Below are 23,615 nucleotides of genomic sequence, written 5' to 3'. Positions count from 1 at the left end.
TTTTACAAAGATTTATCTCTTCTCCCTCATTTATTCAATTCTTTGTTCATATCACCGTGGAATCATGAATATTTATTTTATACTTTGGGTTATAATCCTAAATTTCTTTTGTTGCTGAAATTGTTGCAGCTTTAGCTACTGCAGTTGATGCTTGTGTCCCTTTGACATATTCCCATCATTGTGGGGTTTTTCTTTTCTATTTTTTTTGAGCACTTAACTTACTTTATGAAACTACAAGATACTCCAAGATACTCCAGGATCATCTTACAGAATATTATATTTTGGTTTAAATTTCTTTATTGAGAATTCACTGTTCCCTAGTCTTGCATCTTGATTTCAATTTCCACCAGACTGAGTCCAGCACTATTAGATGGTGCCTGGCTACCACCACTGACTGCTATAACAGGGATCACAATAAAGGGACCCAGACAGAGGTGGAGAAAAATGTAGAACAAAATTCTAACTCACAGCAGAGCCAAGATGGCAGAATAGACAGACACTTCTGGCGAGCCCTCTTTACAACAAAGACCCCAAAAAACAAGTGAAACCAGTATATTTATGACAAGCTAGGAGCCCTGAGCATCAAAGGCAAGCTTAGAAAATGAACAGAGGGGCAGGCGGAGGAAGACACGGTTCAGAAGCGGAGAGGAGTTACTGGACCTGAATCGCGAGGAGCCCTCAGGCACCATTCCCGGAGTGGCAAAGGCGGGCTGGTACTAGCGTTCGGCCGCAGTTTCCTCAGGAAGAAGCAGACAGCCACACGGCCTACTCGCACCTCTGAACCAGAGAAGAACGGGGCTATCGGCAAAAGCCAAGTATTTGCGTATATTTTACCGCACCCCCACCCCAAGCCGGCTTCAGCAGCTGACTTCTCTGGGCCTGAGATAGGCCCTGTTGAGTGCCTAGAGCCACCCTCCTGGCCTTGGAGAAGGAATGAATTTGCAATTGGGGAAAAAGATAATTTGCCAGCTCCACTAACCAGGGGAGCTCAGGACAGAAGTGGCTCCTGTCCAGGCATAAATGGTCTGAGGACTTTGAGTACCTTTCCCCTATGCCTGGACATGTGTGGGCCTATTTCGGGAGAATAGGCCCTTGCTGGCAGACTCCAGCTGTTTCAGCTGTGTGGTGGAGAGGTGGGTGTTTGATGTTTGATACCGCTTTGCCTGTTAAACAGGGTCCTCACCTTCACCTACCCACATCAGGGGCCTAAGGACTGGTAGCTCCACTCAGGTCACCCAGCCACCCACGACAGGGGCCCAAAGATAACTGGTACCTCCCAGTCCTTACAACCAAAAACACTGGGTGCCCATGGTCTGTCTGCAGAACCCACCCACCTGTATGCTCTAGGGAACAGGGACACACTTTCCTCAGAGACATATGGGGGATGATTCTCAGCCCCCTGACTTCTTCAGAGTGACACCTTCTGCAACCAGATACCAGTACCTACACCAATCACCCCTGCCCCTCTAAGACTGTAGGACAGAGCCTGTACCACACACTTGATGATCAGCTACCTGGACACCTGAGCTGAATTCATACAAGAAAAGTGAATGGACTCCTAGACTGATATACATGTTAACAGCTCTAGCCATCTGGAGACAGGATGTCAGAGCTCCAAAGGTGAAAATAATCAAGCTAGCTCACTCAATTCTAACCCACAAAAAAAGACCAGACTTACTGGCCTGACAGAAACTGGAGAAACTCCAAGAGTATGGCCTCCAGACACCCTTTTAGCTCAGTAATGAAGTCATTCCTAAGGTTCACCCTTCAGCCAAAGATTAGACAGGCCCATAAAGAAAACAAGACTAAAGTGGCACACCAGCCCAGGGGCAAGGACTAGAAGGCAAGAGGCGACAGGAAAGCTGGTAATAGGGAACCCAAGGTCGAGAAGGGAGAGTGCTGACATGTTATGGGGTTGGTAACCAATGTCACAAAACAATATGTGTAGTAACTGTTTAATGAGAAGCTAGTTTGTTCTGTAAACCTTCATCTAAAGTACAATAATAAAAAAATAAGAATTTTTTACTGGTATGTGTATATATACACACACATACACACCCACACACATATATAACCTTGCAACTGTTTTCACTTTTAAAGTCACAGGAAATACAGCAACAAAATAAGCATTAAAGGACAAATGTCTCAAGTGTATCAGAAAGAAGACAGGCATATTAAAACCCAGTTTAAGACACACTTTAAATCGAAGTAACAAGTGACTGACAGGCAATTTACAACAGGTCAATATAATTAATGTGTTATTCTCGAAGTCACATACTAAATACTACCATACAATTTGAGTACTCTCTTACCATTTCCAGATGCAGGAATGAAATACCTCTCTTTCATGTATCAAGAATAATAATTGTAAGTGCTTATTCATGATATTTGGAAACCCTGGTGGTGTAGTGGTTAAGTGCTACAGCTGCTAACCAACAGTTCGGCAGTTCGAATCCACCAGGCGCTCCTTGGAAACTCGATGGGACAGTTCTACTCAGTCCTATAGGGTTGCTATGAGTTGGAATCGACTCAACAGCAGTGGGTTTTTGGGTTTGGTGGGTATTCATGATATTTGAAGGAACATGGCTCTAAAATCTCTCCAGTTCCCTGGACAGAATGGACTCTCAATTTTTTTTAACTATTAAATTTATTTTAATGACTAAATATATATGCCATAACACACTGTCAAAAATGAAACATGAGGACCACAGTTGCCTCACTCTCAGGAGTGAGACTGTTAGTAGCAGGATTTGAGGTTAGAGATAAATACATTAAGTTTAAATTATTTATTGGCATGCTCCAAATTTAGTAAAGCAATTGAATAACTTAATTCTGCACAGTACACTTTAAACCACAGACAAAGGAATTCATACCTAATCTTTCTAAAAACAATAATAAAATTGTAGTTTGTTCCTTATTCTTCATCAGCAGCATTCGAAGTAAGAGTATCCACTGTAAAATTAAGTAAAACAGGCCTATCCTCTGAACCTTAGAAAACCACATTATTTTTGCCATGTACAAAGATAAACAACAACAACAAAAGACATCAAACAAAATAATGTGTATTAATTGTGGATATAAACACACACTGTATTCACAAAGATTTTCCTTGAGAGCATGGGAAAATATATGTAATGTTCTTATTGCTTGACAGATAAGAATTACTTAAAAAGCTAATTATTATGTTTACAGTGAATTTTTTTTATTATTATTGTTACCTCCCCAAAGTCATCTCCTACCACTCTCCCCCTTAAGGACTTTCCTACAGCTGCACTGGCCAACTTGTGTTTCTTTGAGCATGTCATGTACACTCCCATCTTAAGGCCTTAGGGATCGTTGTTCTCTCTGCCTGGAAATCTTTTCCTGCAAATACCCACATGGTTCGCTTCACACTTTATGAGAAGGAATATTACAAATAAGTTTTACTGTTTTAGATGCAGGATTTCCCTTATGCATAAATACTTCCTAGGCAGATTCCATGTCACAGACAGGTTTGTATTGAGGGTGGAGACCCACAGGACATTTGGCCCTATGCAAATAGTTTCATTAAGAAAGTAAATAAACCATCATGTGTCTGTATTCACAAAAGGCACAGGCATCTGTACATGAGGCTTATGGTCAGCTGGCTGAATAGACATATAGCCAAATGACAAAATGCCAGCATGGTTACAGATGGCTGGAAAGTCACCTCTGTGGCCATGGGCCAGGCAGGCATGTGATGCCACAATCACAATAATCAGCAATAGGTCAGGGTGTATTTCTGATTTCACCAGTTGAGTTAAAGGATGTTTTGGATGTTCTTCAATGGACGACACAATGTAGGAATGTGTATAGCTGATTTGCACAGAAAAAGGTGGGTGGTGGATTAAGAGCCCTGATGGCATAGTGTTTAAGAGCTCGGCAGCTAACCAAAAGGTCAGCAGTTCGAACTCACAAGCCGCTCCTTGGAAACCCTACGGGGCCGTTCTACTCTGTCCTATAAGGTCGCTATGAGTCAGAACAGACTCAACAGCAACTGGCTTGGTTTTTTTGGTTTGTGGCACAATAGCTGTAACCTTTCGTTTGCTTCAAATTCTAGAGTTAGAAATTCTCATGGCTTCCTCGTTGACTTCATCTATCTCTCTGCTCAAATCCCACTTCATCATAAAGGCCTTTCCTATCTAAAAGGGCACCCTCTCCTTCACTACCATCCCTTTTCTTCATATTACCTACCATCACTTAACTATTGTATTTTCTGTTTATTTTTATTGCCTTTCTCACCCTCTTTGAATGTATACTCTGTGAAAACAGGTTCTCTGTTTTGATCCTGTTTTATCCACCAAACCAAAACCAAGCCTGCTGCTGTCGAGTCAATTTTGACTCATAGTGACCCTACAGGACAGAGTAGAACTGCCCCCATAGCATTTCCAAGGAGCGCCTGGTGGCTTCCAACTGCCGACCTCTTCGTTAGCAACCATAGCTCTTAAGCACTATGCCACCAGGGTTTCCGTTTTATCCACAGCACCTAAAAAAGTACCTGACATACAATGAGAGCTCAATCTTTGTGGAATGATTCTGAGTTTTACTCATCCAATCACCCTTTCTTTGGTTTATCACAGTATACAATGACAGCTACTCTTTCTTCCAGACAAAGGTCACTTGAAAACTGGAAGGGCTCAAGTGGAAGGGAATTTGGAGTGTTGTCTAACAGTGCTACACTGGCAAAAACATAAAAAATCACGTTATCAGTACAGTTGGTAGGTTATGCAAAAAACCCAAAGTCTTAATGGGTAGGATGAGGGCATAATCCCTATTACTGCCATTTCCTTATAACTAAACAGCTCTGTGAACCTTTGATTTTGTACTGGGACATTCTCTGGACCCATACACAGGCTATCTACATTTTACTCGATATCCACAAACACAATGTGGAGAAAACTGTATTTCTTACAACAAATCCAGTTTAGCATAATGTTAACAGTTTGACATCCATCTATATACTTATAAATCATTTATTTATGAGTAAATGAAAATTTATATATATTAGTATATATACTTGGAGCCCTGGTGGCACAGTGGTTAAGAGCTATGGCTGCCAACCAAAAAGGTCAGCAGTTTGAATCTACCAGCTGCTCCTCAGAAACCCCATGGGGCAATTCTACTCTGTCCTACAGGATCGCTATGAGTGGGAATCGACTCAACGGCAACGGGTTTTTTTTAGTATATATACTAATGTAAATATATTAGTTATTTCATAACATTTCTGTCATCTAAGAAGCATGATCATAAGACACTGATAAAATATTTGTTGGAATACTACGGTTGAAATAAAGGAGGAAAAAGGACACTGAGCAGAGCAGTCATAGGGAAACAAAGATACAGAGTTAGGAGACAATTAGGACAAAAAGAAAATGAGAATTGAGTCCAGGTCTCTGATGACAAGCATACCAGTATGTGCATACTCGTAGTATGGAATCATGATACAGCGTACTTTCTAAAAAAATACATAACATACTTATAATTCACTTACATAGGAATGTATTTGGGTTTTTTAATCCCCAAAGCAACATATTAATGTAAGTTTATACCTGGCTTTAATTTCCTTTTTAGGACTAGTTGTAATTGTTGCATGTTAGTAATTCAGTCCATTCTCTATTCATTTTCTGTAGTATTTGTACAAAGCAGGATGGCTTAAAGAACCTTACTTTGCCCTGGGTATCAAAGCTCATATTGTACTAGTGTGATAATTCTCCAAACTGATATTTTTTAAAAATCACATGGGTTATACTGAAGGAATGGCAAGCTGCTGCCCACTTGTCAGGATCACTTCCTCCTGCCTGCCAATCTTCTTGAAGAGAGGCATCAGAGAGGCAGGATATCAGAAAGCTCCTTCTGGGACTCTCCTGGTCCTAGACATGGAAGCTTTAGGATATTTAGAATTTAGTAATAAGAAAATAATAAACCATATTTTAATTAATAAGATCCTCAGTTTACCCCTTCTCTTCTAAGATATCCTTAGCACATCTATAAAACCACTTCCTATATTAACTTAAGAAAACATTAACTTCCCACTAAAACCACAGAACATTTAACAGGACATTTTGTTGGAACATGAAAACTGTCAGGAGTAAAATCAAAAGAGCAATGTATATATTTCAAAAATACCACCTGGTGACCCTTTACATTTTATCCAGCACTTTCTTCCAGCAATTAATTTATTGTAAATATTCCCATTCTATAAAATCAATTCAGGGATCATCAAATAATTTTGTCAGGCGGTAATAGTGGATAAATTCGATTTCTCTACAACCCGGTCAAATGTGTTTAAAAACCTCCAAATTCAGCAGTTCTTAAAATTGTTGCTCAGGATGAGGAGAGATAATTTGAAAACTTGCTGAATCTAAAAATATGGGCTCTATATTACTTGGAAATCCTATTAGCTGTATCAAATATAACTTGCAATCCCAACAATTATATAGCATTTATTTAGGAAGATTTACACATTTCTTTATCTCTTAAGAAATCTATTTCACAATCTAATATTATACTTAAAGTCATTTGGTCAAAGTCTTCTGAATGTTTACATTTCAATAAGAAGATTGAATTCCTATAAAGGCATCATTCTGCACAGTTGATTTGTCCTGTTCCATACTGTTGTTATGCTACTTTAGTTTCTATTGAGATTCTGTTTTGAATTTATGGAAACAAGGCACTGTCAGGAAGATTGATATATTGAGGAAACTTATAATAAGAAACAAATTTGCAGTCATTCTCTTCTATACTTATGTAGAGACATACAGTATACCAAATAACCAGTTTTTCAAACAAATTAGCATAGCTTCATATTGAACTGTTATATAATTAAAATATATCCAAATATTTCTTTTTCTTTAGCACTTCCACACTTTAATTACATTGCCAAGATCATCAATTGTGTCTAAAACATGTTGGGAAAATAAAAATCTCTGATAATGAAAAAGAAAAATAAAGATCCACTAGGTTAAGTTGTATTTGACGATATTATAGGACAGAATGTAATTTTCTTCTACACAAACTATACTGGTGGATATGAAAGTAAATATAAAATCAAATGTTTTATGAACCATATGCAAAGTATACTATATTATTACTTGTTGTTCCATTTTAATAGCTGACATTCCATTTCCTACTTAAAGATCTCATTGCTGTAAGCAGCATTTTATTACCTGCTGTAGGCAGGCTATTTTCATGATCGCAAATGAGCTATAAAAGTATTACAACTTGAAATAAATCTCAAAATGCTAAAGGAAACTATTCCATATTCTCACATAGATAACATATCTATCAAGCAGCAGTACAGCAACTATGTACTAAGGAACGGACAAAGATGTGCTGAGCTGTCAAAGCTTTTATTTTGTCGGAGTTCGTCTAACTCACAAAGTCAGAGTTCGATGTGATTCATCGCACTTGCACAAAGAATCACAACAGCTATCTGAACATCGAAGCCACAGAAGATATTTACTTAAAATTAGTAATTATAATAAATATCTTTTAAAACTGAAATAAAATTCCTAATTTTACACAGAAGTAAACTCACAACCTTTAAAATGCATTCCCTATTAACTATCAAAACATGCATATTATTCCTAAGTTTCCTTTATAGACTTACAGGAAAGGGGATCTTGGAGACTGATTGACTGTGTACAAATTCAGAGATTATTACAGCATTTTCTATTTAAACACAAAATGAGAGTATTAGAAGATAAGTTAACCTAGGATATGGTTTTTAGTTATGGGACTGAAAACTCCTACCTCGCTGTAGAATCTTCTATATTGTTGTCAGTGATCATCTCCAAATCCTGTGAGCGTTTCTCACAAGCTTCTTTGAATAAATTTTCCTCTGTAACTGTTTTAGGAGTATCTTCATTTGCTCGAAGGTGTTCTACCAGGTTTTGCTGCTGCCAGTTCTGAAGAGCTCTTTGATGGGCAGGGGCTGGTCCTGGCACTGGTGCCAGTATGTTGTGGTGGCCAGGACTGTTGCTTTTCTTCAGTCCGCTTCTGTCCCGAGAGTGGCTCTTCAACCTGCCCTGAACCGGGGTCCCTCTATGCTCATATCCTTCCTGCTGAAGGCAGCTTCCAGTGTTGGGTGAACCTTGAGAAGGATGACTAAACCACCTCCAGCGTAGCCTTAGGATCTGTTTCACATCAAACTCTTTCTTGCCAGACACTGACATTGTTGCAGGGGGAAAGGCAAAAGCCTTCTCTCACAGAAAGGAAACGGAGCCTTTGTTATCTGTTTCTCTGCCTCTTCTGTAGAACTAACAAAAGCACAAGTGCTGAGAGCAGCCTTTCTTACTTTCTCTCCCCCCTCCCCTGCCTGTGGTACACTGTGAATACTTCTAGCCTTCTAACTGAAGCAAAAAGCTGCAGCTAACTGTGTAGGTGGGAACCCATACAGACAGGATGATGAGGTCAGACCTTAAACAAGTAAATCAGCTTAGCACAGGAAAGCAGCTACCACAACACGCTCCAGCTGCTAGATTTGCACGCTGCAGTCCTCCTGCATGGACCTGCAAATATCTAACCCAGCTTCTTCCGTACCCTGAGTAGAGTAGCTGTGGCTTAAACCCAGGCAAGTGAGGAAAAGCAAAGTCTTTAAACTCACTTTCTTCTAGATTCCCTACACTGATTCCTCCCCCTGCCTGCCCTGTCAGATTCATTTCCTGGGTAGCCCAGTTGTAAAAATGTGCCACTTAATCCTAGGAGATTTTGTGACAGGAGAATTCATTATGATCTATTTTTGGGTTTTTCTGAAGGAAATTTTGAAAATGGTTCATTAAGGGAAAGCTTATTATCAATCTCCTTGTGGCGGTTTTTAGTTATTTTTACAAAACTCTTCTGAAAGTAGGAATGCCTCTATATAAACATTTGCTTCAAAACCTGAACAGCTTCAGAAACACAACAAAGTATTGGCTACCCATGATTACAATTACACATGCACACACACATAACCTACAAGGAAATGTAGAATTGGTAGTTTACATCTACATCTGAAGCAAGAAAGTGGCACTTTTCTAAGCTGCTTAGGTTGGAGATCTTCTCCCAGCGACAAAAACTTGAAAATGAATAGGCCATTTTGGCACCATGCCTGTATAAACACCTCCTTATCATGTCCTCTACTTTCACAGGCAATGTTAAAGGTTTATTTTCTTTTTTCAAAGGTCCTTAGGAGAGGATGCAACAGGGAGTATTTTGAATCGACTCCAAATCATCACACAACTTAGTAATAGCTATGCATAAAGTACTTTGGGATCCGAATCAAAATCACTGTTCTGTACAGAGGAAAATATTCCTGAAAAAATAGTCATGTATCAGGAATGTATTTACCAATGTCATTTTGAAATTAAGTTTGACCTTTACCCAGCTCTCATGTCATGCGTACAGGTGATAAGGAGGAAAGTTGTACCAGTGCGTCCTTAGAAAGAATAATGACAATGTAAGGTTTTGGTTTTAGTTCTAGCTCTATATTTAATGAGTTGTGTGACCTTGGAAGAGTTACTTTACCTCTCTGCATCTCAATTTCCTCATACATAATTTGGAGAGGTTGAACAGGTCTCCAACAACACCAACATGCAGTAGATTAAAAAAAAAAAACTTGCAAATAGAGAAATTAATCTTTTTCTAAATTTTGTTAAATATTCTACCTGCAGTTTTCTATGAATCCAATAATCTTTCCCATTCGTCTCTTCTGTTTGTAGGTTTTCTCCCCTTGGACTATGAAGTTCATAAATATGCACTGACCGATATATACAAGCATACCTTGGAGATATTGCAAATCTGATTCCAGACCACTGCAATAAAGTGCATATCCCAGTAAACTGAGTCACACGAATTTTTTGGTTTCCAGTGCATATAAAAGTTAATGTTCACATTATACTGTAGTCTATTAAGTGTGCAATGGCATTACGTCTAAAAAAAGTACACATCTTAATTAAAAATTATTTATTGCTAAAAATGCTAACCATCATCTGAGGCTTCAGCAAGTTGTAACCTTTTTGCTGGTGGAGGATCTTACCTCTATGTTGATGGCTGCTGACTGATCAGGGTGGTGAGTGATGAAGGTTTGGGTGGCTGCAGCAATTGCTTAAAATTAGACAACAATGAAGTTTGCTACATTGATTGAATCTTTATCATGATGTTGCTTACTGGTCCAGTTGTAAGGATTTCTCAGAGGCTCCTCAAAAGAAATGTCTGGCGATCTGCTTCCAAAAGCTCACAGCCATGAAAATCCTATGGAGTACAGTTCTACTCTCACAGACAGGGGGTCTCCATGAGTTGGAATTGAATCAACCGCAAGTAGTTTGATTTGGGGTTAGATAATTCATGAAGAATTTTAATGAATTATTAATGTGGTCCTAAAGATAGATCTCGGTATTACCCCCAAGTTATAAGCCACGACTTTATTTTCATTCTGCTGCTTTTTAACAAGATGCCTATAAAACATTTGGATACATTTACAGTTGTTTTACTTGTATAGGCAATTTTTTATTATAAATATAACTACCTTGTTGTTAGGTGCCCTTGAGATGGTTCTGACTCACGGCCACACTATGAACTACAGAATGAAACACTGCCTGGTCCTGTAACATCCTCACATTCTTTGCTATGTTGAGCCCATTGTTGTAGCTGCTGTATCAATCCATCTCCTTGACGGTGTCCCTGTTTTTCCTCTGACCCTCTACTTTACCAAGCATGATGTCCTTCTCCAGGGACTGGTCCTGCCTGATAACATGTCCAAAGTATGTGAGACAAAGTCTCCCAATCCTCGCTTCTAAGTAGCATCCTGACTTTACTTATTCCAAGACAGATTCGTTCATTCTTCTGGCAGTCCATGGTATGTTCAGTATTCTTGGCCAACATCGTAATTCACAGGCATCAGTTCTTTGCTTTTCCTAATTCACTGTCCAGCTCTTGCATGCATATGAGGAGACTGAAAATACTATGGCTTGGGTAAGGCACACCGTCGTCCTCAAGGTGCCATCTTTGCTTTTTAAACACTTTAAAGAGGTCTTTTACAGCAGATTTACCCAATGTAATTTATGGTTTGATTTCTTGACTGCTGCTTCCATGGATGTTGATTGTGGATCCAAGTAAAATGTAACCCTTGACAACGCCAATATTTTCTCTATCATGATGTTGCTTATTGGTCCAGTTGTGTGGATTTTTGTTTTCTTAATGTTGAGGTGTAATCCATACTGAAGGCCATGGTCTTTGATCTTCATCAGTAAGTGCTTCAAGTCATCCTCACGTTCAGCAAGCAAGGCTGTGTCATCTGCATATCACAGGTTGTTAATGAATCTTCCTCCAATCCTGATGCCACCTGCTTCTTCATATAGTCCAGCTTCTCTGATTATTTGCTCAGCATACAGATTGAATTAGTGAAGGGATACGACCCTGACACACACCTTTTATGATTTTAAATCAGCAGTATCCTCTCATTCTGGCTGAAAGACTGCTTCTTGGTCTATGTACAGGCTCCACATGAGCACAATCAAGTGTTCTAGAATTCTCATTCTTGGCAATATTATCCATAGTTTGTTACAATCCACAGAGTAGAATTCCTTCACATAATCAATGGAACACAGGTGAACATCTTTCTGATATTGTCTGCTTTCACCAATATCCATCAGATATCAGCAATATCCCTCTTTCCACATCCTCTTCTGAATCTGGCTTTTATTTCTGGTAGCTCCCTGTTGATGTACTGTTGCAACCATTTTTGAAGTATCTTCAGCAACATTTTACTTGTATGTCATATTAATGATAAAAAAAAATTAATGATACTGCTCAATAATTCCCACATTCCATTCGATCACCATTCTTTGGAATGGGCATGTACATGGATCTCTTCTAGTCAGTTGGCCAGGTTTCAGATTCCTCTGCATAGGTGATGAGTGCTTCCAGACTGTCATCCATTTGTTGAAACATCTCAATTGCTATTATGTCAATTTCTGGAACTTTCTTTTTCTGCAATGCCTCCAGTGGAGCCTGGACTTCTTCCCTCAATACCCTATGCTCTTAATCATACGCTACCACTGAAATGGTTGAATGTCAACCAATTCCTTTTGGTACAGTGACTCTTTGTATTCCTTCCATCTTCTTTTGATGCTTCCTGCATCATTTAGTATTACGCCCATAGAATTCTTCAGTATCGCAACTTGAGGCTTGAATATTTTCTTCAATTCTTTCAGCTTGAGAAATGTTGAGCATGTTTTTCTGTTTTGGTTTTCTAACTCCAGGTCTTTGCACATTTCATTATAATACTTAACTTCGTTGTCTCAATCCACCCTTTGAAATCTTTTTGTTCAGCTCTTTTACATTACCATTTCTTCCCTTTCCTTTAACTACCATCCATTCAATAGCAAGTTTCAGAGTCTCTTCTGACATCCATTTTGGTCTTTTCTTCCTTTCCTATCTTTTTAATTACCTTTTGCTTTCTTCATGTATGATATCCTTAATGTATGCCACAACTCATCTTGTCTTCAGTCATTAGTGTTCAATGTGTCAAATCCATTCTTGAGATGATCTCTAAATTCAGGTGGGACATATTCAGGTTCGTGCTTTGGCTCTCATGGACTTGTTGTAGCTTTCTTCAGCTTCAGCATGAACTTTTGCACATAAGGAAGTGGTGGTTTGATCCACAGTCAGCCCTTGGACTTGCTCTGACTGATGATATTGAGCTTCTCCATCGTCTCTTTAACGCTTAATGCAGATTCCATTTCCTCATTTTTTCTTGATCTTTCTACTGTATTCTCATAAAAGTTTTTCATAGCTGTATTATACTCATTTCTTTTTGCTTTTTATTGTAGTTATTTTTTATGAATGTTTTCACCTATTTGATCACAAACCTTTTGAAGAATGGAACTATAAATATCTTCCATTACTTAGCAATGCTTTGTTAATAGTAGTTGATAAACCTTTCCTGAATTGAGTTTTATGTATGCTAGACATTTGAACTTACTTCTCAAAATCTACTGAATGAAAATATCTATAGAAATAGTAAATGGATTTTCTCGTTTACATTAATAAATTTTCTGAAGCTATTTATAGTTAACTTTTACACTTAATTCAACTGTTAAATCTAAGCTAGATAGATCATTATACTCAATATATATACATATAGAGAGAGTAGTTACTGTAAAAGACAGATAAACCATAATGAAGTGGCACATTAATGTAAATTTTTCTGTGTTTAATGACTATGGGAATGTATATATTATACATGCATATGTGTGTAAGTATTCTTCTGACTGAATTTCTTAATTAAAGTCAAAGTATGTTGCTAAACAGATATGTGCAATTTTGTAGGCAGGACTTGTTAAGTTCATAAAACAGACTTTAGCGAAGACTTTTATTCTTAATTTCTCAAATTTACAACTCCCTGAATTCACTACACGTGTTTGTATGTGCATATATGTGCACGTATCAGAATTATTAATGTTCCTGTGTGCTCTGACAGAGTCTGTGTACTCGTGTACAATGATGGGAATGGAAAAAATATTCTTGACTATCTGACAGAGAATTTACTGCTTGAATTTGTTTCTCTACAGTACATGATTTGTTTCATTTTATATGTTTGTGTGTCTGTCTATCTGTGTGTCTGTGTCTCTACGAACATAATATCTGTATTGCAGGATTTATATTTATGAAATATACAATTTAATAATTTATTTTTTGTTGAGAATATACACAGCAACACATACACTAATTCTAGTTTCAACATGTACAATTCAGTGACATTGATTACATTCTTTAAGTTGTGCAGCCATTTCCACCCTCCTTTTCTGAGCTCTTCCTCCCCCATTAACATAAACTCACTGCCCCATAAAGTTCCTATATAATCTTTCGAGTTGCTGTTTTCAATCCGATTCCATATAGATAAAATAGATCTTAAAAAAGCCTAATGCTCAAGGCAGACGTTCTTTATTAAATAAGCTAAACTATTGTTTCATTTTAAGAAGACTTTGGGGGATATTTTGGGGGTAGGGTTTTAAGGTTATATCAGGGCAACAGTTTCAGGGGTTTATCCAGCCTCCAAGGCTCCAGAAAATCTGGATTCAACGAGAATTTGGAATTCTGTTATGTACTTTCCCCGTTTTGATCAGGATTCTTCTAGATAATCTTTGATCGCAATGTTCGGTAATGGTAGCTGGGCACCATCCAGTTCTGGTTTCATGGCAAAGGAGGTAATTGTTCATGGAAGCAGTTATTAGCCACACATCCAATTTCCACTTCCTATTCCTGACTCTCCTTCCTCTGTTGCTACAATGAGTAGAGACCAATTGCTGTGCCTTCAATGACCACTTACAAGCTTTTAAGAACCCAGGCACTACACTATGAACTAGGAGGTAGAACAGAAGCAATAAACACACTATTACGCCAGTTAACTGGGATGTCCCATGACACTAAACCTCCAAACTAAGGAACCAAATACCATGAGGTGTTTGGCTGTACATATGCAGCCTCAGCATTTACTTTTTTTTTTTTTGGTCGCTGTTGTAAACATATCACACAGCTTTTGCCAATTCAACTTTTTACAGGTGTACAACTTACTGATAGCAATTACAATAACTGTTTGTGCAACCCTACCCTTACTCAACGCTATTTTTCCATCTGTTTTTTTTGTTTTTTAACTCAGAGCTCCATAAGCAATAATCCCCCTCTTCCCCCCACCCCGATTCCCACTAATAAACTTTTGTTCTGTATACATGTGCCTGTTCTTATCTTTTTATATAAGTGACATCAAACAGTATTTGTCCTTTTGTGATTGATTTATTTCACTTAACATAATGTGTTCACATTCCATCTATATTGTAGCATGTATCAAGATTGCATTTCTCTTATTAGCTGAGTAGTATTCCATTGTATGTACCACATTTTGTTTATTTATTCATCTGTTGGTAAGCATTAAATTGTTTCCACCATTTCACTATTTTGAGTAGTGCTGAAGTGAACATTAATGTACAAGTATCTGTTTGAATCTCTGCTTTCAAGTCTTTTGGTGTATACCTAGGAGTGGAATTGTTGGGTCATATGGTAGTTCTATTTTTAGTTTTTTGAGGAACTGCCACACTGTTTTCCACAACGGCTGTACCATTCTGCATTCCCACTAGCAGTGGAAAAGGGTTCTAATTAATTTCCCCACATCCTCACCAACATTTGCTATTTTCTATTTTTTTTTTCCTGTATCTTAGCCATTATACCAAAACCAGTTGCTGTTGAGTCGATTCCGACCCATAGCAACTCTATAGGACAGGGCAGAACTGCCCCATATGGTTTCCAAGGAGTAGCTGGTAGATTCGAACCACAGATCTTTTGGTTAGCAGCCAAGCTCTTAACCACTGCACCACCAGGGCTCCAAGCCATTATAATAGGAGTGAAATGATATCTCATCGTGGTTTTGATTTGCATCTCTCTGATAGCTAATGACATTGAGCATCTTTTCCTGTGTTTGGTGGCCATATTGAGCATCCTCTTTAGTTAAATATCTATTCAAGTACTCTGCTCATTTTATGATTGGGTTGTCTTTTTGTGGGTAAGCTGTCCAAGCTTTATATATTTTGGTAATTAGATTCTTACTGGATGTAAGGTTTCTGAAGACATTCTGTGAGTAGGTAGCTTGTCTTTCCACTTCTTTGATAATGTCTAGCCTTCTTTATAGAAATGGAAAAAACAATTCTCAACTTTATATGGAATGGCAAGAAGCCCCAAAGAGCTAAATCAATGTTTAAAGAGAAGAAGAAAGTAGGACTCACACTTCCTGATTTTAAAACATATTATACAGCTACAGTAATCAAAACAGCCTAGTACTGGTTAACAGTAGACACACAGACCAATGGAACAGAATTAAGAGTTCAGAAATAAACCCACACATCTATGGTCAACTGATTTTTGACAAGAGTGCTAAGTCCATCCCATGGGGAAAGAGCAATCTTGTCAACAAATGATGTTAGGAAATTTGGATTTCCACATTCAGAAAAATGAAACAGGATCTATGTGTTACACCATACAGAAAATCAAATTCAAATTGGATTAAGGGCCTAAATATGAAAACCAAATTCTTAGAAGAAAATTCAGCGGCAAGGCTATCAGGCCTAGTTTTTAACAATGGCTTATTTAATATCATAACAAAAGCATGAAAAGCAGAAGACAAAATAGATAAATGGGACCTCATAAAAATTAAAAACTTTTGGTTATCAAAAGATATTACAAAAAAACTGAAGTACCATGCTTTTTTATACCAGATACTTGGAATTTTTGTTATATTGAAATTTTCAAATTCTCTTTCAAGTTTCTCCAAGCTTATCTCTCATTTTCCAAAACAATCAGAAAATATAGTTAAAATTCTTGTTTACTTTAAATTTTGACTTTTTATCAATAAGTATGGATATACTAGTCAAAATTATTATGGAGAATTCCAATCCAGCCTTTGTCAGCTACAGTCAGTTCATATGTTGTTTCTTCAGTATATATGAAGTATTTGATGTTTAAAAGAAGTCTTCTAAGGAGGCCAAAAACAGCCTCCAAAGGAAAGAAAGGACACTGTCAAAAATAACACACACACACACACAGATAAAACCACTGTCCTGAAATCTGAAATTGTATGTCACTCTCCTCTTTTTAAGTTTCCATTCTGAAACGAAGAAACAGGCCTCAGTTTAGAATAATAAAAATCATCCTAATTTTGTTACTAATAATTAAACATAACATGTAAAACAAACTAGACGGTTTGCCAGTATTTTTTTTAAATAAATATAATCATGATAATAACCGATTTTAGATAATTTGGTTCTTTCCTCCATTGCATACTATGGGGTCTAATATTTATGTTCTCCATTTTCCATTTCATTTGGTACTATAACAGAATTTAAATAGTTGTAATATTATTTTTTGTCTCAGTATATTAATATTTTTATATTTCACTTGTGATTCCAGGTAAAAATGAATAACAGTGATGAGAGTTGATTTTTTCTACTCAATAAAAAGTAGGCATTTAGAAAGTTTAGAAATAAAAGGTTATGTTTTATTCAACTATTAAGATAGATTATGACTACACCTAGGAAGATCTGTGATATTGAAAATATATTTATGGTAGTTTACATTAAAAGTTATCATAATTTCATTTAATTAAAAACCAATGCCCATGCCTATTTTCACAACCAAGTTCACCCTGCTGAGTGCCTAAATAATTTTAAAAAGTATATTTTTAAAGCAAAATACTGTCCAAAGACAGTAAAATTTTAATTCGAGGTCAATTTATGAAATATTCTTTTTTCTCTTATACACTGTTACCACAGTTTACAGATTACTTAAGAGTGGGCAGACATTTCTTTATATAGTAAGATCTTGTATGCAGCTGCAGATTTGGAGAAGAGCATGGTACAGTCAGAAAAGTAGAGCAAGAACACCAAACCCATTGCTGTCAAGTTGATTCTGACTCATAACGACCCTATATTATTATGAAAGGAGGAGAAGACTTCAAAAAAGACGGTGGTCAAGAGTGCAAAAGGTGAGCTCTTGTGGGCAAGAACAATGTATTCATATTTGCATTCTCAGAGACTGACACAGACTAGGTACTCAGTAAATGTCTAATGTATGAGTGAATGAAGAAAGGAATGAATAAATAAAAACATGTCAAGGAATTAAGAAATGAGAATAGCTATATTTGATTAGGGACACATCGTTGGTTACTGTATTTTCACGCAAATAACGCATGCCTGTTCCATTTGTTTGCCAACTGCACCCCTCCCCCCATAAGGTACTTTCATAAGCGTGCTATACTATTTAGTTTTTTTACTGCCACATGCAAAAAAAAAATTGGCATAGTGACGCTTATGAAAATACCTCGCAGGGGAGGGCACAGCTGGCAAACAAATGTAGAAGGCACGCAGTATTTTCATTAAAATTTGGTACTGTTAAATATCATTTCTTAAATTACAGTTTGTGGGACATCTGCAAAAGGAATCACATAGAGTGATGATTGAAAAGGCAGATTTCTGGTACCTACCACACAATTACTGAATCAGAATCCACAGTTTTAATAAGCAAAATGCATAAAGTCTTGGTTCACTAAAGTTTGAGAAATGCCTTAGAGAGGACAGTTTTCAATGTAGAGATGAAGACAGTACTCATACTTCAGAACTAAACAGGGAAGAAGAAGCCCTGGTGACATAGTGGTTACACACTCAGCTGCTTACCTATAGGTCAGCAGGTTCGAACCAACCAGCAGCTCCACAGGAGAAAAGACCTTATGATCTGATCCCATAAAGATCACAGCCTAGGAAAACCTATGGGGCAGCTCTACTCTGTCTTACAGGGTCTCTATGAGTTGGAATTGACTTGGCAGTACACAACTGAAAAAACTGGAAAAAAAATGGAGAGATTTGTAGAGAACTTGTTGTTGTTGTTAGGTGCCACGGAGTCAGTTCCAATTCACAGCAACCCTGTGTGCAACAGAATAAAACTTTTGCCCGGTCCTGTGCCATCCTCATGATCTTTGTTGTGCTTGAGCCCATTGTTACAGCCACTGTGTCAATCCATCTCATTGAGAGTCTTCCTCTTTTTCACTGACCCTCTACTTTACCAAGCATAAGATGTCCTTTTCCAGGGACTGATCCCTCCTGATAACATTTCCGAAGTATGTGAGACAAAGTCTCTCCATCCTTGCTTTTAGGAAACATTCTGGCTGTACTTATTTCAAGACAGATTTGTTCATTCTTTTGGCATTCCATGGTATATTCAATATTCTTCACCAACACCATAATTCAAAGACATCAATTCTTCTTTGGGCTTCCTTATTCATTGTCCAGCTTTCCCATACACATAAGGCAAACGAAAATACCATGGCTTGGGTCAGGTGCACCTTTAGTCTTCAAGGTGATATATTTGCTTTTGAACACTTTCAAGAGGTCTTTTGCAGTAGATTTGCCAAATGCAATGTATCTTTTGATTTCTTCACTGCCGCTTCCATGTGTATTGACTGTGGATCCAAGCCAAATAAAATCCTTGACCATTTCAATCTTTTCTCCATCCACCATGATGTTGCTCATTGGTCCAGTTGTGAGGATTTTTGGGTTTTTTTATATATGTGGAAATGTAATCCATACTGAAGGCTGTAGTGTTTAATCTTCATCAGTAAGTGCTTCAAGTCCTCCTCACTTTCAGCAAGCAAGGTTGTGTCATCTACATAACGCAGGTTGTTAATGAATCTTTCTCCAATTCTGATGCCCCGTTCTTCTTCATATAGTCCAGCTTCTCGGATTATTTGTTCGGCATACAGATTGAATAGGTCTGGTGAAAGGATACGAGCCTGATGCACACCTTTCCTGACATTAAACCACACAGTATCCCCGAGTTCTGTTTGAAGGCTGCCTCTTGATCTATGTACAGTTTCCTCATGAGCACAATTGTTTTGGAATTCCCATTCTTCGCAATGTTAACTATAATTTTTTATGATCCACACAGTCAAATGCATTTGCATAGTCAATGAAACACAGGTACACATCTTTCTGGTATTCTCTGCTTTCAGCCAGGATCCATCTGACATCAGCAATGATAACCCTGGTTCCACGTCCTCTTCTGAATTCGGTTTGAATTTCTGGCAGTTCCCTGTCAATGTACTACTGCAGCCGTTTTTGAATGATCTTCAGCAAAATTTACTTGCATGTGACATTAATGATATTATTCAATAATTTCCACTTTCAGTTGGATCACCTTTCTGTGGAATAGACATAAATATGGATCTCTTCCAGTCTGTTGGCCAGGTAGCCGTCTTCCAAATTTCTTGTCACATATCAGTGAGCACTTCCAGTGCTGCATCTATCTGTTGAAACACCTCAGTTGGTATTCTGTCAATTCCTGGAGCCTTGTTTTTCACCAATGTTTTCAGTGCACCTTGGACTTCTTCCTTCAGTATTACCGGTGCTTGACCATATGCTACTTACTGAAATGACTGAATGTCGATCAACTCTTTTTGGTACAGTAACTCTGTGCATTCCTTCCATCTTCTTTTGATGCTTCCTGTGTTGTTCAGTATTTTGCCCACAGAATCCCTCAATATTGCACCTCTGGGCTTGAATTTTTTCTTCATTTCTTTCAGCTTTACAAATACAGAGTGTGTTCTTCCCTTTTGGTTTTTTAACTCCAGGTCTTTGCACATGTCATTACAATACTTTAAGTTGGTCTTCTGGAACTGACTTTTGAAATCTTCTGTTCAGTTCTTTTACTTCATCATTTCTTTGGATCACTTTAGCTACTCGATGTTCAAAATCAAGTTTCAGAGTCTCTTCTGACACCCATTTTGGTGTTTTCTTTCTTTCCTGTCTTTTTAATGACCTCTTGCTTTCTTCACATATGATATCTTTGATGTCCTTCCATAAGTCCTCTGGTCTTCAGTCATTAGTGTTCAATGCATCAAATCTATTCTTGAGGTGGTCTCCAAATGCAGGTAGGATATACTCAAGGTCGTACTTTGGCTCTTATAGACTTGTTCTGATTTTCTTCAGTTTCATCTTGAACTTCCATGTGAGCAGCTGATAGTCTGTTGCACAGTTGGCCCCTCTCCTTGTTCTGACTGATGATATTGAGCTTTTCCATCATCTCTTTGCACAGAGGTAGTCAATTTGACTCCCATGTATTCCATCTGGCAAGGTCCACATGTAAAGTCACTGCTTGCGTTGTTGAAAAAAGGTATTTGCGATGAAGAAGTCATTGGTCTTGCAAAATTCTATCATGTGATATTCAGCATCATTTCTGACACCAAGACCATATTTTCCAACTACCAATCTTTGTTTCCAACTTTTGCATTCCAATCACCAGTAACTATCAATGCAACCCGACTGCATGCAATCAATTTCAGACTACAAAAGTTGGTAAAAATCCTCATTTTTTTTCATCTTTAGCCTTAGTGGTCGGTGTGTAAATTTTTACAGTAATTGTATTAGCTGGTCTTCCTTTTAGGTTTAGTATAGAACAGCCCAAATAAATTTACCTATGAATGGAGCAAAAAGCGGATGAGAATCAAATGATGATCTTTCAGAACTGCACTAGGCTTACACAGATGTCTTCAAACTTTTGTGCTCCACATATCCTCTACAAAAAGTTTGAAAAAGGATGTACAGCTTGGCACATTACAGAACTCATATTTAAAATGTTTCATCATAAATTCAAACAGTTGCAAAGAATGCAATTTTCAGCATGCTGTAAATATTGATATTTCAAAACAAATCTTTTAAATCACTCAGATATATCCATTGAAATCTAAACAGTATGTTGATTTGATACCTCTATCATCCATTTACATGAGCCTTGGTGACACAGTGCTTCAAGCACTTGGCTGCTAACTGAAAGGGTGGCGGTTCGAAACTACCAGCACCTCTGGGGGAGCAAACACCTGGCAATCTGCTCCCATAAAGATTACAACCTAGAAAAACCTATGGGGCCATTCTACTCTGTCATACATATATCAGGTCACTACGAGTAGGAATCAACTCAACAGCACACAACCACAACATCATCCGTTTAATAATACAGGAAATAACTTTCATAAACAGAAATTTAAACTGTACATTTTATCCTTGAACCCATATTTTCATTGCACTTTCCCAAGATAATTATTCCCTGATGTAATATTAATATATTTTTGCTTAAAAGTATTTTCTTGATTACCTTATTGTAATTTCTCCAACAAAAAATACATATATAAATTGAATTTTAATTTTTAATTGCCTGTGACTCTAAGTATTATTTGTTTGAGGATGCATTATGATTATCAGTACACAATTGAACAACAGATATATTTTATATTTTGTAAAAAATATTATACAAAGAGTAAAATTAAATAGGAAACACATCACTTATTGAGACAAATGGGGCTTCTTTTGTAATCAGTTCATGTATTGACAATGAGTATTACTTATTATTAGAATTAGACAGGATTAAGCATCGATTATTTTTATTTGTTTTTACATATGTGAGCACTGAGAAGATTGTTCACTTAAAAAAATGGATATGACTAGAAAGAGTTTTATTACACCAATGTCTCTCAACTCTTTGATTTACTTTTGTTAGGGTGTCAGGATATTGACCGGGGCCCAGGAGTGAATGTTAATGTCTTTACATCTCTCAACACTTTGTAGTGATTTTGGATGTAGTAATTTAGACCAGAGTTGGCTTATAGTTGTGTTTAGCATACAAGCTTTCCAACTCAGACACTGCTTTTCTCCTGACCATTTAAATGCCGTCAATGTGGTTCACCAGGCTTTTCTTCTGCAATGCTTCTTGGTGAGTTTCAACAGCCAACCTGTAGGACTGCAAACTGTTTTTGCAACCCAAGGACCCCTGGTTTCCTAGTGATCTGCTTCCTTAAGAATGACAGTCAAGAAGACCCTATGGAGCACAGGAGTCAGAACTGACTCGACAGCAGTGGGTTGAACAGTTGCACTTTAGAAGCATGATAGGTTTATTGATGTGCAGCTTTTAATACACAGAAGTCTGTAATTATGTTATTTCTCCTAAAGTTGTGTGATCAGATAATTATGGGAAAGAAAGAAAACCAACTCTTCCCAAATATATTTAAATACTCTTAAGTGCTACAGTGTCCTAGTAACTAACTAATTTACTGACCAGGTTTTTGCTCAGAATACATTAGGAAAGCACTTGGCTACTAAGTTGCTTTGAGAATTCAACTAGTTTGCAGGCTACTTCAGCCATCTATATAATCAATACTTCTTAAAAAGGGAATTTTAGCTCCATAGCTATTTTACACTAGCCTTTCATTTTTGAAGTGCTGGCATTCGTTGCAAAAGTAAATTCATGTGATAATAAATTCAAGTAAAAGTAGTCATTCATTCATTCTGTTGTTGTTGTTGTTGTTGTTGGGAGCTATGACGTCGATTCTGATTCATAGTGACTCCATGTGACAGAGATAACTGCCCCATAGGGGTTTTTTTTGGCTGTAATCCTTAGGGAAACAGATTATCAGGTCTTTCTCTCGCAGAGCCACTGGGTGTGTTTGAACCTCCAACCTTTCAGTTAGCAGACTAGCACTTAACCGTTTGAGCCACCATTTGGTAATACTTGTAATCTTTCAAACTTTTTCATCATTATTATATTTGTTATGGTGATCTCTAATCAGTGATCTTTGATATTACTATTGCAATTGTTTTGGGGCACCACAAATTACACCCCCATAAGGCAGAGAACTTAATCAATAAATATTGTGTGTATTCTGACTGCTCTACTGACTGGCCATTCCCCCATTTCCTCCCTATTCCCTGAGACATGACAATATTGAAATCAGACCAATTAATAAGCCTCCAGTGGCCTCTATGTGTTCAAGTAAAAGGAAGCGTTGTACGTCTCTCACTTTAAGTAAAAGCTAGAAATGACTAAACATAGTGAGGAAGGCCTGGGAAGGCCTGCTGAAAGCCAAGATAGGCTGACAGCTAGGCATCTTGTGTCAAACAGTCAAGTTGTGAATGCAAAGGAAAAGTTCTCGAAGGAAGTTAAAAGTGCTACTCCAGTGAACACACAAATGATAAGAAAGCGAAACAGCCTATTGCTGATATGGAGAAAGTTTTAGTGGTCTGGATAGAAGC

The 23,615-nt window shown here is 37.5% G+C and overlaps 1 protein-coding gene across 2 annotated transcripts in view; it reads right to left on the bottom strand.

Moving 5' to 3' along the window:
• Positions 1 to 8,684, bottom strand: part of KLHL4 (kelch like family member 4) — a 130,359-nt gene extending 121,675 nt beyond the window's left edge. For both annotated transcript variants that reach the window (XM_003412701.4, XM_023551415.2), the window contains exon 1: positions 7,771 to 8,684. In XM_003412701.4, the coding sequence (XP_003412749.1) occupies positions 7,771 to 8,192 (422 nt within the window). In that variant the 5' untranslated portion in view covers positions 8,193 to 8,684. The remainder of the gene's footprint in view (positions 1 to 7,770) is intronic.
• Between the last annotated feature and the right edge of the window lie 14,931 nt (positions 8,685 to 23,615).

Source organism: Loxodonta africana, chromosome X, assembly GCF_030014295.1.
Source record: "Loxodonta africana isolate mLoxAfr1 chromosome X, mLoxAfr1.hap2, whole genome shotgun sequence".
Classification (NCBI taxonomy): domain Eukaryota; kingdom Metazoa; phylum Chordata; class Mammalia; order Proboscidea; family Elephantidae; genus Loxodonta; species Loxodonta africana.
The sequence above is the reverse complement of the archived record's forward strand: the minus strand, read 5'-3'. Positions and strand labels throughout refer to the sequence as shown.